At 38.4% G+C, this 12,553-nt stretch overlaps 1 protein-coding gene across 2 annotated transcripts in view; it reads right to left on the bottom strand.

Annotated features, from left to right (window-relative positions):
• The window catches only part of cpeb4 (cytoplasmic polyadenylation element binding protein 4), a 40,115-nt gene extending 29,665 nt beyond the window's left edge, over positions 1–10,450 (bottom strand). For both annotated transcript variants that reach the window (XM_014471385.2, XM_023341834.1), the window contains exons 1-2: positions 10,034–10,450; positions 6,388–7,625 (exon numbers count right to left, since the gene is read on the bottom strand). In XM_014471385.2, the coding sequence (XP_014326871.1) occupies positions 6,388–7,575 (1,188 nt within the window). In that variant the 5' untranslated portion in view covers positions 7,576–7,625; positions 10,034–10,450. The remainder of the gene's footprint in view (positions 1–6,387; positions 7,626–10,033) is intronic.
• Between the last annotated feature and the right edge of the window lie 2,103 nt (positions 10,451–12,553).

Here is a 12,553-nt window from a genome sequence, read left to right as displayed (position 1 = left end):
AGTCCAGCAGAGACACGCATGTGCAGAGAGATGCTCTTTCTTCCTGTTTCCAAGCGTCTGTCAAGGGTGTGAGGAGGCTACAATGAGGCCTTAAAGAGCAGAGTTGTGCAGCTCAGACCACTCATTAGCTGGGAACACAAGGTACAGATAACGTTTGCAAGCTTGCTATTGTGCTGCTCAAAATATCATGTAGTTTGGCAAGCACATATCACACAATTACTTTGTTTTTCATAAACATCCGTTGGTTTCCATTTTAATTTGTTACTATCATATAATAACCATATGCATAAGAACATTTGCAGGTGAAGAGCTAAATCACCTTGGAATGAAGAGAGAAAAAGATAAGAAAATAGCAAAGGTTTTGCGTGCGAAGCTGTCTGCGGTTTCTGTTCTGTTTAGAGTAAATTCTCTCTGGAAAAACAACCATAGAGAAGTGAAAAGATGGAAAGTACACTTTGTAGTAATACTAGGGGTGTAACTGTAGACTTAAATCACAGTTACATATACCCAAACTGGATCCAAAATTGGGTACAGTATAACAACAAAAAGAACCAATGTAAATGAAGCCAAATAATAGGTTCTTTTTTACTCTTTCAAACAGAAAGTAACCCTAGAAGCAGATGCAGATGAAATTAGCTCAGTTACTGATATGTTAGGAGGCTCTAAAGCAACAGGTTGTGTACAACAATGCAGGATGTGTAAAAAATATATATAATAAATTCTTAATGTATGCAGGCCTCCTGCACATTACCTTACAGACCTAGTATCTCATTGGACATTTCTGTTACAAATTTCAAATCAGTTTAATATAAAGTATTCAAGCAAGATGGATCTCATCACACTTCTACACAATATTAATGTTTTTTTGATTCTGCATTTGATCCAGCAAAAAAAAAAAAAAACTCTGAACTGTAGTCAACTATATTTCCCCACTTTCCCACTCACTGTGTAAAATCAATTAAATTTATACAAAGATTGGTGTGTTTCCTGGGAAATTTTTACATACCGCAGGGGCAAGCAAAGTCATTTTCAAAAATATACATTTTATTCACATAAAGCGTATGCACTGAATTAAGGAGAGAGTTTAATAATGTTCTTTTACATGTTGGAAGGTTTCTAAGCTGCACAAACAGTGAGAGGGGAACAGTAACCAACAGTAACCCAGGTGGCTTACTGAGACAATATCCTGGCCTGGCTCACTTTCCTTCAAGCCCTGCAGGTCTTGACCTGGTCACAAGCCAAATTTCAGTCCAAATCAGCCCAGTGTGTGCACCTGACCCAACAGCGGGTCGAACAGGTGAGGATTCAGGGGAGAAGCAACATGAAAGAGAAGCTAAACCGAACTATATGGAAGTAAAATGTTTGGTTAAAAAGCACATACTGATTGAACAGGGCATTATCAACAGCTCGGCTGGATACAGGCCCATTCTAAGTATTACACCGTGCTAATATTTGAAAGCTTCAGTGTTGCAGGGAAATGTTCTGCATGTTACAGTGCTTCAAACAACTTTAAAATAGTGTTTTTTTCATTTACTATTGTACAAAAATCCAAGCCATGAAGCAAACAAAGAGGTTTGATCCTTGCAATGGGAGTTACCCATTATAAAGCTCCATTTCTAAAGAAAAGACATTCCAAATGAACAATCCAAAACAGCACTGTAAAAACCTATTGATCTAAAGACATGCAATCAAGCAGCACAGTGCGACTGTAGTTTCAGAAAGCTTACAAAAGGCCAAACAATGACAAGTGTAAAGCAAAAGCCGTTGATCCCTCATCTGCCGCGTCGGTGCTAAAATGGGAAGTATGTGAAGCAGTTGGAGAGCTTACAGTGGGAAAGTGTGACATTGGTTCCTCATGGGGACCGTTTAGTTCACAAACTGTTATGTTTAATTTACTAAAACCTGGCAGCACGTGTTGCATTTTGTAATCTGGATTAAAAACATGTACAGAAAGGATGTATTTAAAAATAATACAAGAAAACTTCACTTTTCAGGTCTTATTGAAAATGAAACTATATTGAAGGAAATAAAATAAGTTATCCAAAGCTGATTCTGATGGCACTTATGAAGCACGTTGTCATCTTTAAAATAACATAATGCTCATTTTTAAGATATTGCTTTAAATATTAGCTATTACAGGGTTTATCTGAGTTTTAGTAAGCTAAACTTGGATTTAAATGCAAAACCAACATAAATTATAAAAAATAACCTAACAACTTATATTTAACAAAAGCAAGTTAAGTACAATTGCAAACTTAAATTAGTATTTTTAAGCTTTGGCATGTGACTTGCATGTTTTTATACAAAGGTTACACAACTCTCTCAACACAACACCTCTCAAAAGCATGTAGTATGCGCCATAAGAGTAATAGTGAGTTTCTAGGAACTATTAAAATGCCTGTTTTTCAGGTAGCCTTCTTTAAAACAGTAACTCTTCAGCGATGAACGAGTTGGCCGTGGATAATAGAAGAATGCTCGGATTTTAATCGAGCAAAAAAGATTCAACTTAAAGTCAGTAAGCTGGTTTTAGGAGCAAGTTTCTCAACTTTCTAGTAAAGAGCAACAGTTTGGGGATATTTGTCTCTCCACAGAACTCAGTGTTTCCCTGTATCATATGGTAGTTATGTATCGATCAAGTGTTTTCCAACTGGTACAGTTTAGCAGTTTTCCTTGTAGTCTGATTGCCAATTTCAGTTTTAATTCATAACACAAAGAAGAAAAATAATACACACTTTTTTAATACAGCATTTTAACTCATGCTAAGCTTTAGCTGATTTTTTTATTATTATTATTATTAAACTTAAAAAAGGAAACAGACTGTAAGGTTAGTGTATGTGTTAATATAGAAAACTAAATATTGGGAGATCTTAGTTTTAACGAAATATTCAAGATTTCCAGAATTAAAATCAATCAAGGATAACAGTACTATTCCAGTCTCTGGCAGATTGACTGGAGCTTCTCTGTCAACACGGTTTGTAGCTCTGCCTGAATTCATCAGCAAATGTTATCAGTGTGTTTATCACAAATAAAATGCGGAAATCAAGAAGAAAAAAGAAAGGGAGAAGCAAAAACTGAACAGTAATTTAATCAATTTAAGACATGAGTATAAATGTAACATATGACTTAGTAGTTATGACTTACTACAACCTTGAGGAGTTTGTCATTTAGCAATAGTTTCTATAGTAACAGCTTTAACACTGCAACAGAATAAATTTGCCCCCACAAATAAAACACTCTGAAACTGAGTTATGTAACAACATTCTAACATCAAATATTCTTCCACAAAGGTAATCACTATCAAGATTAAAGCTTAGTAGGATTAAATTTTCCTTTCTAAAGGAGTCAAAATAAATGAACCCTGGCATACTAATATTTAGCTGGAACAACATTCTTCATAATTTCTACTGGCAAACAATAAAAACTCCAGAGGAAGCATTCACAGCTACATGTAGCTGTTGCCAATCTGCATAATGAGATCAGAGGTTTTGATGTGCAGAAAAAACAAAGGAAATATGAATAATAAAATCTGAATGCCTGGTAAGTTACACTGGCAAAATAAGTTTGAAATATTTATAACAAGTGTAGTAGCAGCCATCTTAGTATTTCCTTTAGATCTGTTTAAGGCTGGTAATCAAATAAGCTAAGGATAACTCCCAGTGGGCCACAAAAGAAAGTTCCAATGGCAAGAATAACAGCAAATATTATTTTTTTGGGAAGAATCAATAATGATTTGTGTTTTGGTGCCTCCGAGGAGTAAAATGTGACCTATGTGTCGTTGCCTGGGAAACTGCCGGAGTTATCCGAGCAGCACTGCCATCAGATTCCCTTTTAATTACTGCTTCCCTAAAGTACAAGTTATCAGATGAAGGTCAGTTAAGCATGAGCGTGCCAGTGCTTGGGAAAAAAATGAAAAGGGTTCAGTATACAACAAAACACATTAAAAGAAATAGAGATTGGGTAGTCATCTGAAAATACAGACAAAGAGGGAAGGGAGAGATGGACGAGATCAACTTCAGGGAATTTACCACCCAAAAAGACAGCAAAGATCTCTGCTCCGGATCATACTTGGGAGGACTGCGGCTAACAATGAAGAAAAATTCTGAAACTAAGTATGGAACCACATGGGATCCGAGAACACCAGTTTGTTGGACACTTTGTTCCAATTCTATTACTGAAAAAATCCTGAATACAAATACGGAGAACAGACCACCTGCTGCACCATCTGACCAAAACAGACAGCGACAACAAGCCACCTTCTTAGCTTAAGCCATTTTTTTAAGTCTTAAAACATTCTTGCTACTTGTTGATCATTTTAGTTGTAAAACTGTCTAGTTGTTTTTGTCAAATAGGTTGCATTTACATAACTCTCTCCTTCACACAGAAAAGCTATTCACAGCCCCATGCCCAATCTGACCTTACAGAGTCAAGAAGCCAGGAGGACAATGCTACTTTAGTTGTTCTGATTCAGCCACACATAACAACAAGCTGCAGCTACAGTCACACAGTCCCTCACTGGAATTTTGTGTTAGACCAACACAAAGCGGTGTCTAATTGTGAACTGAAAAGAAAGCTATAAAAAATGTTCACATGCTTTGCAGCAAATTATATTTAGGATGAAATAGAGCAGCATGCTAATTCTTTATTTTGATATTGATTTAGACATGAAGACTTGTGATGAGGTTGAAAGGAAGTTATTGCAGATATGCAAAAATAATTGTACTTTATACATATTGGTGTTAATTAGTTCAAGATAGTCATGATGTTCTCTTTTTCTCTGATATTTATGTCCCTGACTGCAGTAAAGCGCACACACTTAGTGTGACAACAATCATTATGTAATGCAATACAGCAACTTCTTCCTCCTGCTTGCATGAAACAAAACAACTACTTTTTTTTGGTTTGTTTTTTTTAACTAAAAATGTGTCTAAAATGCTTTGACGACCACAAGAAAAATGTTAGCTATCAAAGTCAAATTTGGTTTCCAAAAATGTACTTTTACATAAACCTGAAGCCCACCAACAAAGATTACTTACTGTTTACAGTAGCTGTCTGACTGTTAGATTGTTGATTTAGGTTTGCAATGTAACTACACAAACAGTCAAGGCAAGTTAAGACATGTCAGAACAAAGTCCTTCCATTTTAACCTGTGGAACCCTGTGATTGACTGAATGCAAATGGAGAAAAATGAACAAAATAGGAAGGTCTTAGTTGTTAAAAACTAAGTTGACTTAATTTGGAACCAGCATGCTGACAGAATACAGATACAGCCTTGCAAAGCAGTTGATCCAAGAACCTCAAAATATTTCACCAATGACGAACCGAGCAACATTTGACCAGCAGGTATTCTATGAGCAAATAAATATGAAGGAACAGACTACCGACGCCCCAGGAAAGGTTTTGAAAATGATAGTAAGCTCAAATAAATATTTGCTTCAACCCAAACACGTTAAATAAAATCTGAGTGCACAACATATTATGTTCATGTAATAGTTTCAGAATTTCACATAAACAAAATGAAAGTATGGGTGCATCGATTCTTGAAACAACAGTTCAGGTAAATGTTTGTGGTGAATGGGATATTTCTAATCATATTTTGGGCCACTAAGTACCAGCGCAGCATTGTTTTAATTCTTATTGTTGCTAACCACATCCATTTTTTCGTGGACACTTTCCATTTGTTGATGGACACTTTTAGCAAAAGCTCACCTTATCCTGTTGAACTGTTTTTGGTTTAGGCCATACAATGAATTTACAGTACACTTGTGACCTCCAGAGTCACAAGACCCCAATACAACAGAGGCTGCAAGAGTCATTGATATGGGTTTTTCATGAAGGATGTGCAGACGACAAATCTGGTGCAACTGTTAATAGTGGTATTGATGAATAATATTATTCCTCGTGGATTTATATTGTCTGAGGATAAGTATTATGTTTACAACTACAACAGATTGAAACCCTTTACGTAAAAGAAACAACTAGCCAGACAGGCTCAGGAAGATAATTTGGTTTCATTCAGATTATCTTGGCAATTTCCGACCATTTTCACTGAAGCTGTTCTCCATCTCTTCATTCCTAGCTGCCTTTTCCATTTCCCCTTCCCCATCTTTTGACTAAATCAAATGCACCCCTCACCCATCCTCCTCTTCTTGCATTGCCTCCCCTTCCTCCTTCCACCAACGTGGCACACGCCACTGCAGTGATATATCCATGTGAGTCACCACAAGGGACATTCAACTGTGAAAGTGCAGAGTCCAGTGACAGCTTTTACACAGTAACAAGCAAATTGTGCAAATCCATGCCACCCCACATTTCTAAAAATAGCAGCAATGCCACATAATGGTAGCTTAGAAGAAAATTGTTTGGTGAAATTATCACAAGAAAACTGACCTGAAAAGGGAAAATGTTATCACGACCTACTCCATCATCCATCCACGACTTTGGGTTGAAGCCAGCGGGACTATTTCTGGGGTACTTCTGGGATGCCACGTGGTTGTTAGGGAAGGTCTTCTTCAGTGGAGAGATGGAATTGATGGGAGTCATCCCTCCATTAAGCCCACGACGATAATCTCGGCCCTGAGATCCTCCCCAGCCGCCACCTCCACTTCCATAGCCACCTCCAGGACTCCAAGAGGTGGAGGAGCCAGGAGATGGAGAGGGGCTCTGGTAGCTAGCCGGACCCCAGGGGGATGGGGGCTTGTTCAAACTGTTGGACAAATGCGGCAACTGGTTGAAAGCCGGATTCCTGTGCGAGAAGGGTGGCGGTGGGTGGGGGGAGGCTGGGGAGCGTCGGTGCTGCTGGTGTTGGTTATGGGGGTGCTGGAAATGGGGGTGAGGCGGTGGGGCAGGGTGGTGCTGGGACAAGGCCGGAGCCGGTCCAATCTGGGGTGAGAAGTTTCCCCCAAACCCCGGACTGACGTGGTGTGAGAAGTTCTGGAATAGCAGAGGCCCGTTGTTAGCAGAGGCTGGGTTAAAAAAGCTGACGTCCTCGTTGATGATTGTTGACGGTGCAGGTGGGATGGCAGCTGACCAGTTGTTAAAGCCAGTAAGGGATGACGAGGTTGTGCTCGACTGTACCGGGCCTGTTCCACCTAGACCAGATGTCTCTTGATAATCAAATCCAGTCAGGACAGGTGACTCAAGACGAAGCTGCTTCTCTTTTCCGTTGTTGCCCTCTGACGTGCCGTTCTCTGTCTTGGCTTCCTCTGATCGGGATTTTTCCAGTTCTGCAATTATCCCGCCACCGCTCCCAGTCTCCTGGTGACCCCCAGGAGATAACTGCTGCTGTTTTTCTTGAGTTTCTTGCATTTCCTGTTGCTGCTGTGCTTTGGGCTTCTCTGCGCCCCCGAGGATTTCGTCTTGCACACTGTTGTGGGTGGCAGAGGTAGGGAAGAGCCAGGGAGAACCTCCCGTAGTGCCATTCCCTGTGGCTGTAGTGCTGTTTATGAAAGCAGCGGGGCTCTGAGACACATTCTGGTGGTGGTGCTGGGGCTGCAAATGCGGGTGGATTCGGACCGGGAAAGCAGACTTGTTGCCAGTGTTGTTTTGAACTAGGACTCCGAACCCGTAATCCCCCATTTGTTCTTTCCCCCCAGAACAAATGCTATTCTGCGATCTCTTTGGTCAGACTGTGAAAAAAGCAAACAGAAAGGCATGCAGGTTAGCACTCAGTCCTTCATTGCCCAATAGATCAAGGGATCTAGGATCCATCAGGTGGTTCCACATCACATAAAATGTTTTCTTTCTTTGCTTTTGGGTTCATAATTACAGAAGTGGCAACCTAATTTAAGTCATATAATATTGGATATTGCTTCTCCTTCAGATAAGATGGTGAGAATATATTGCCTAAAAAATTCGGCACTATCGATTAAAATCTGAATTGGTGTGAGGTTAGCTTCCCCTGTTTCAAAAGGGGTCTCTATATAAACACCTACATCTTTCAGCTTCCTGGCTCATTACTCAAACTGAAATTCTGAATTTACTTTATTATGTCCAAAAATATGATGACATGTGATCTTTTTTCCGACACAAAAGAAGTGTTCCAAGTCACTTGGAGCTGTAAAAATGAAAATAAAATAAAATAAAATAAAATCTTTTCAGTTTCATAAAAACATACTTTCTACCAAAAGCGAGTGGAATCAGTTTTCAGGTTTGTTGGTCAATCAGTCTGAAACTCAAATATCCAATGTGCTTTTTTCTGATAATTGAATACATCAGAAGTAGGTACTATCAGGAGGCACAAGTCTTACAGTGCTGAGGATGTCAAAATTAGCTATTTTGAGAAAAGGTTAAGTAACATGTGAACGTGTTATTTGTGTACATCAACACATGAAAAAGTCGTACTGCTAACAGTTTTTAGAACTGTAAAAATTAGGAAAACCAAGCCCGGTTGTGACAACATCTCTACTCCAATTTTCAAGACATATCAAGCCAATATTAGACTGTGGATGACATCAAATCTTTCAGCAGATAACAGGAAGGCTCTGTTTTGTTCATTTGAGCTTTTGGAACTGGATTTATTAATGTTGGCACCCTTTTGAAAAGCTAATAGTAAAGTTAAGAATCTACTTTCTCCAAATAATATACACACAAAAAGACTAATTTTAGAAATATTGGTTAATTTAAAGGCAGTTATGAAGATATAATTGTCTAAACTGCTAAATTCAGTTGTCAACTATGTCATCATTTTGTCGTTGTAATTATTATTATTATTATTAAAAACTGCTTTTCCTGAGAATGCCTTTTCATGCACCCAAAGTGATGTCAACTCTCTTCCAACATAAATAATTAGTGATCAGGAATGTCAGAAAGGCTATAAAATGATTTGAATGCTATTCTCATATCACCTCATATATTGCCAAAGTTCCAAACAATGGCAAGATGATGCAGTGCTCATCTAAAGCCAAGCTGTGAGAAACTAATTGTTTTTTTTGTTTTTTTGTAATAAACATGGCATATGTTGCACAGGATTGTTAAGTAGTGCAAATGTACAGCATGTACAAATTATAAAAGGAATATTTTATTTCCTCATGCAAGACTACTTCAATAACATCAGATGGTATGGTTGTTAAAAATAGAAGTTCAACCTAATTTAGTATTAAGCAAGATATTTTAAAATGACATCATGGTTAATAAACTAGAAACACTATTCCCAGATGCTAGATCCTGAATTAGTATATTGATATCTAGGCTTTTAAAGAAAAAACAGAATTAGCGTCAGCAGGTCAAAGGCTTTACAAAAATTGGGAGTCTTCCAAAAATGTTCTATTTAAAGGAACCCTGTAGCAGTAGCAGACAGATTTAGGAGAGACATTTTATTATACATGTGTTAAATACATTTTATATGTATTCTGTAAGTATAAAGTACTCATCATTAGTAGCCGTTTTTTAAATTTAATTATGGATACATAATAATCAACCATGATCATATGAGCTGACCCTTAATACAACCGAGGAAAAAACAAGTCAACGTTCCATCTTTAGCTAATTATAACCCCGTGACGTTGCCAGTTTGTAAGAGCCCAGCTGAGCTCCAGTCAGCCTCCCGTAAAACCAGAAACACTGCTGTGTCGAGAACAGGCTTCTTTCAGCAGAAGGAGGAGGAGGTTTTCAGAAAGGCAAATTAGCTGACAGGCATTGAACTACAAACAGCACGACAACGACACGAACACACAAACGTAATCAATCGGTCAATGTTTAAAATGTGACAACTTAACCGCCTTAACGTTTGGGAATAAAACAGTCGACCTTGCTTTGACAGCTGTCAGCAGGAGACACTATGATCAAATTAAATCGAAGATAAGTTTCAGTTTGGGAACAACGTTTCACATTTAACCAGACAATATGTATTTTTTCATTTTTTGTCCTTATACTCCTGCGACAGTTGTTGACATACAGCCAGTTATAATTTATAAAGGTGACCAGGGAAGTTTTTTATCCGTTGCTAACATTAGCAAGCTAGCTATTAACGGCTGTTAGCACAGATGCTAGCTCGCTGGACAGGCTGAGTATGCGGGCGAGTAAAAACCATTTTCACCTTCTGATCACCCCCTTCGACCTCGGAGATGCCTTTTTGTCGAGCTCCTTTGCTTCGGGCTGACAGCGAGAAGATGTCCTTGAAGCGATGAGTGCGGCAGGCAAAGCTTTTCAGAGGCGATTTAATAGCTGACTCGTACAGTGCAGTCGGTCAGCTTTTTTTCTCTCTCTCTCTCTCCCTTCTCCTGACGTGTCCTGCCTCTCAATGACACAGCTCTCTATCTGCTGTCTCTGATCTGGACTCGATCATCGAATAGCTTTGTTAATGTGGCAGCTGAGCGGGGTTCCCTTTTGAGCCTTATTCGATCGGTTTCATTGTCCGTTTGATTTGGGGTTATTTTTTGCTTGCTGTCTTTCCTACAGAGCCAGCCGATCCTTGTGTGTGTTTCTTGGCTGCCCCTCTCTCCTGGAACCGACCGTGGCCGAATGACAGCGAGAGATCAGCCGAGGCACGCTTCCGCTTCAAGGACCGCCCAAACCACTGTGGCTCCGCCTCCAAGGAGGCACACCTCGATACGCGATTGGACCGGCTAGTCTGCGTTGTCGCCCACTTTTTTCATCCTTTAGCAGTCATGCACCAGTAACACACCCATAATATCAATATGTACTGCCCACGGAGGTCAGGAAGACAGAAAAAGACTCCTCCCACCACTGTCCTGTCCTTTCACGATGCAGTCGGTAGCAGGTCGTGAGAAAAATGAGTACCCCCGGCCCACTTCCCTTTTAGAAGGATGGAAAGAAAATGAGAATCTCTTTAACCAGGCTTTATCTGTCATCTAATGCTCCTTTGTTGTAAAAGACCAAAGTTAAATAACCCGGATTTATATGCAATGCATGCATGATTTTATTATTTATCTTTCAAAATATCTTCTTTTTGTAGCCCAACGCTATAAACATAATCATCTTTACATTATGGTTCTCACAGCGCCATTCAGATTGCTCTTCTCTGCCTTTTTTGTCAGGCTCTATCCTAATTTTCCAATGTTGAATAAAAGATAAGATAAGATAAGATAAGATAAGATAAGATAAGATAAGATAAGATAAGATAAGATAAGATAAGATAAGATAAGACGAAGAACTTTTTAAATACCAACACAAAATACTGTGAAATTTTGAAGAGAAAGGAAAATGATGCATAATTTTTAATGTATTGCCAAACAAATTCAGCCCCCTTTCCTCTAACACCTCTGGATCAAGGTGTATTGTTTTGTTTCCTGGTTTTCTAACAGCTTCCATTCAAAAGTAGTTTATAAACTAGAATAAGCATTAGCATCTCTGTTTTTGCACCACTTTAGATGAGGGGCAGTAATTGTGGTGAGTTCATTAGAGGTAAAAATCACAAGACTCCACATCAACTACTTAGATAAAGTATAAGCTGATCTGCGTACGTTCACAGAAATAATAAATTTTACAAATTATTTGCATATAGAGGACGGAACTGCAACACATTAGAACCGATCATGAGATATGCAACAGGAAGCATGCTAGCAATTGGTGTGATCAAGCAGATCAGCATAGACATGTGATAATGTGTTAGTTTCGGACTTATATGTGCAAAGTTTAAAATAAAATCAACACCTTCACTCATGAACACAATGCAACTAAACACAATTTTATATTTTCACATGGGAACTTTGCTCCACTAGAATTACATTTTGTGTTGTAACCTTGCAGGTCTTGTTTCAGTTAATTTTGGATTACTAAACACAACCAGATAGAAACAATGCTATGAAAACAGAATTATCCCCATTAACAATTTCCTCTTTTTTTGTTGTTTTTCATACTTAAATGTTTCAAATTATCACATAATGTCAGGCAAAAAAATAATATAATTCAATACAACTGCTCTTATTATCACAATTGGTGAAGACAAATAGTTATCCAAACCAACCTATTTGAACATATGATTGCTCCAAAGAAGTTTAATTTTATCAACCACTACCAGCCGTATTACTGTCAGACCTGTAGAATCATGAAATCTCTCAAGTGGAGCCTGTCTAACAACAGAAAGTAGCCTTAAAGCAACACATCATGGCTAATCAAAAGCAAATCTAAAACAGATGGCATGACATAAATCTGTCTGGTTAAAGGTTACAAACACATTTCAATGTCATTTCAATGACACTTAGGGAGTGGTCCTGTTCTACTACTTAGCTTAACTCAGTTCTGTTTGGCTGTACCAAGCTAGTGGAGCTTTAGCTGGAGCTCCAAGGAGGAGCTTTTTGGAAAAAGGCGGTGCTTTGTGAGAGCATTCAGGGTATTCTGTCAGGGGAGCAAAATTTCATGTTTCATATTGATAAGAGAATAACATTTTAACATGATATAAAACTCAAAAAGTCAATCTTACGTAATATCTCCCTTTTAAAGACATGAGAATATTTTCAATCTTCTGATGTTCTAAGACGTTAGAGAGTGGTCTCATTATGTATGTAAAAGAACGCTACAGTCTGCAAGATGTGCATTATTCTATTATTTTTATTGTATTACAGTGTGAAATAAATGATCAACAAGCACAACTTAT

The sequence above is a fragment of the Xiphophorus maculatus genome, chromosome 11 (genome assembly GCF_002775205.1).
Source record: "Xiphophorus maculatus strain JP 163 A chromosome 11, X_maculatus-5.0-male, whole genome shotgun sequence".
NCBI classification, from domain to species: Eukaryota; Metazoa; Chordata; class Actinopteri; order Cyprinodontiformes; family Poeciliidae; genus Xiphophorus; species Xiphophorus maculatus.
The sequence above is the reverse complement of the archived record's forward strand: the minus strand, read 5'-3'. Positions and strand labels throughout refer to the sequence as shown.